Genomic DNA, 343 nt, shown 5'->3' on the forward strand with positions numbered 1-343 from the left:
TGAAGCATAGTTCTAGGACCATTGTTAGATCATTATATAACTTGAAGAATCCTGTATTGTTGATAAATTTTCTTTCACGTTGACATTTCATCAAATTCACATGACCCCAAATTTCAAGAGTTAACATTAAGTAGGTTCACTCATTACTGTTGTTGGTGTATGAGCGCGTATCTGCAAAAAGAGTGTGCACACGTGTGTACCTGAGTGTGCATGTTTTGCTTGTTCAATGAGTGTGCTTGGATATTGCTCTCAGAAGGTGAGTATGAAGAATATTTTGATCCTGTGTGCTTTCTTGGGGGTAACTTCTACTCTGTCATTTTACAGGAGCGAGTCACCTAAGCGC

The 343-nt window shown here is 38.8% G+C and overlaps 1 protein-coding gene across 1 annotated transcript in view; it reads left to right on the forward strand.

Moving 5' to 3' along the window:
* The window catches only part of LOC119593989 (rab-like protein 6), a gene marked incomplete at its 5' end in the record, with an annotated part of 2,224 nt that extends 1,885 nt beyond the window's left edge, over positions 1-339 (forward strand). Inside the window, 1 exon segment of the mRNA XM_037943012.1 lies at positions 325-339. Within this exon segment, the coding sequence (XP_037798940.1) occupies positions 325-339 (15 nt within the window).
* Between the last annotated feature and the right edge of the window lie 4 nt (positions 340-343).

Source organism: Penaeus monodon, chromosome 33 (assembly GCF_015228065.2).
Source record: "Penaeus monodon isolate SGIC_2016 chromosome 33, NSTDA_Pmon_1, whole genome shotgun sequence".
Classification (NCBI taxonomy): domain Eukaryota; kingdom Metazoa; phylum Arthropoda; class Malacostraca; order Decapoda; family Penaeidae; genus Penaeus; species Penaeus monodon.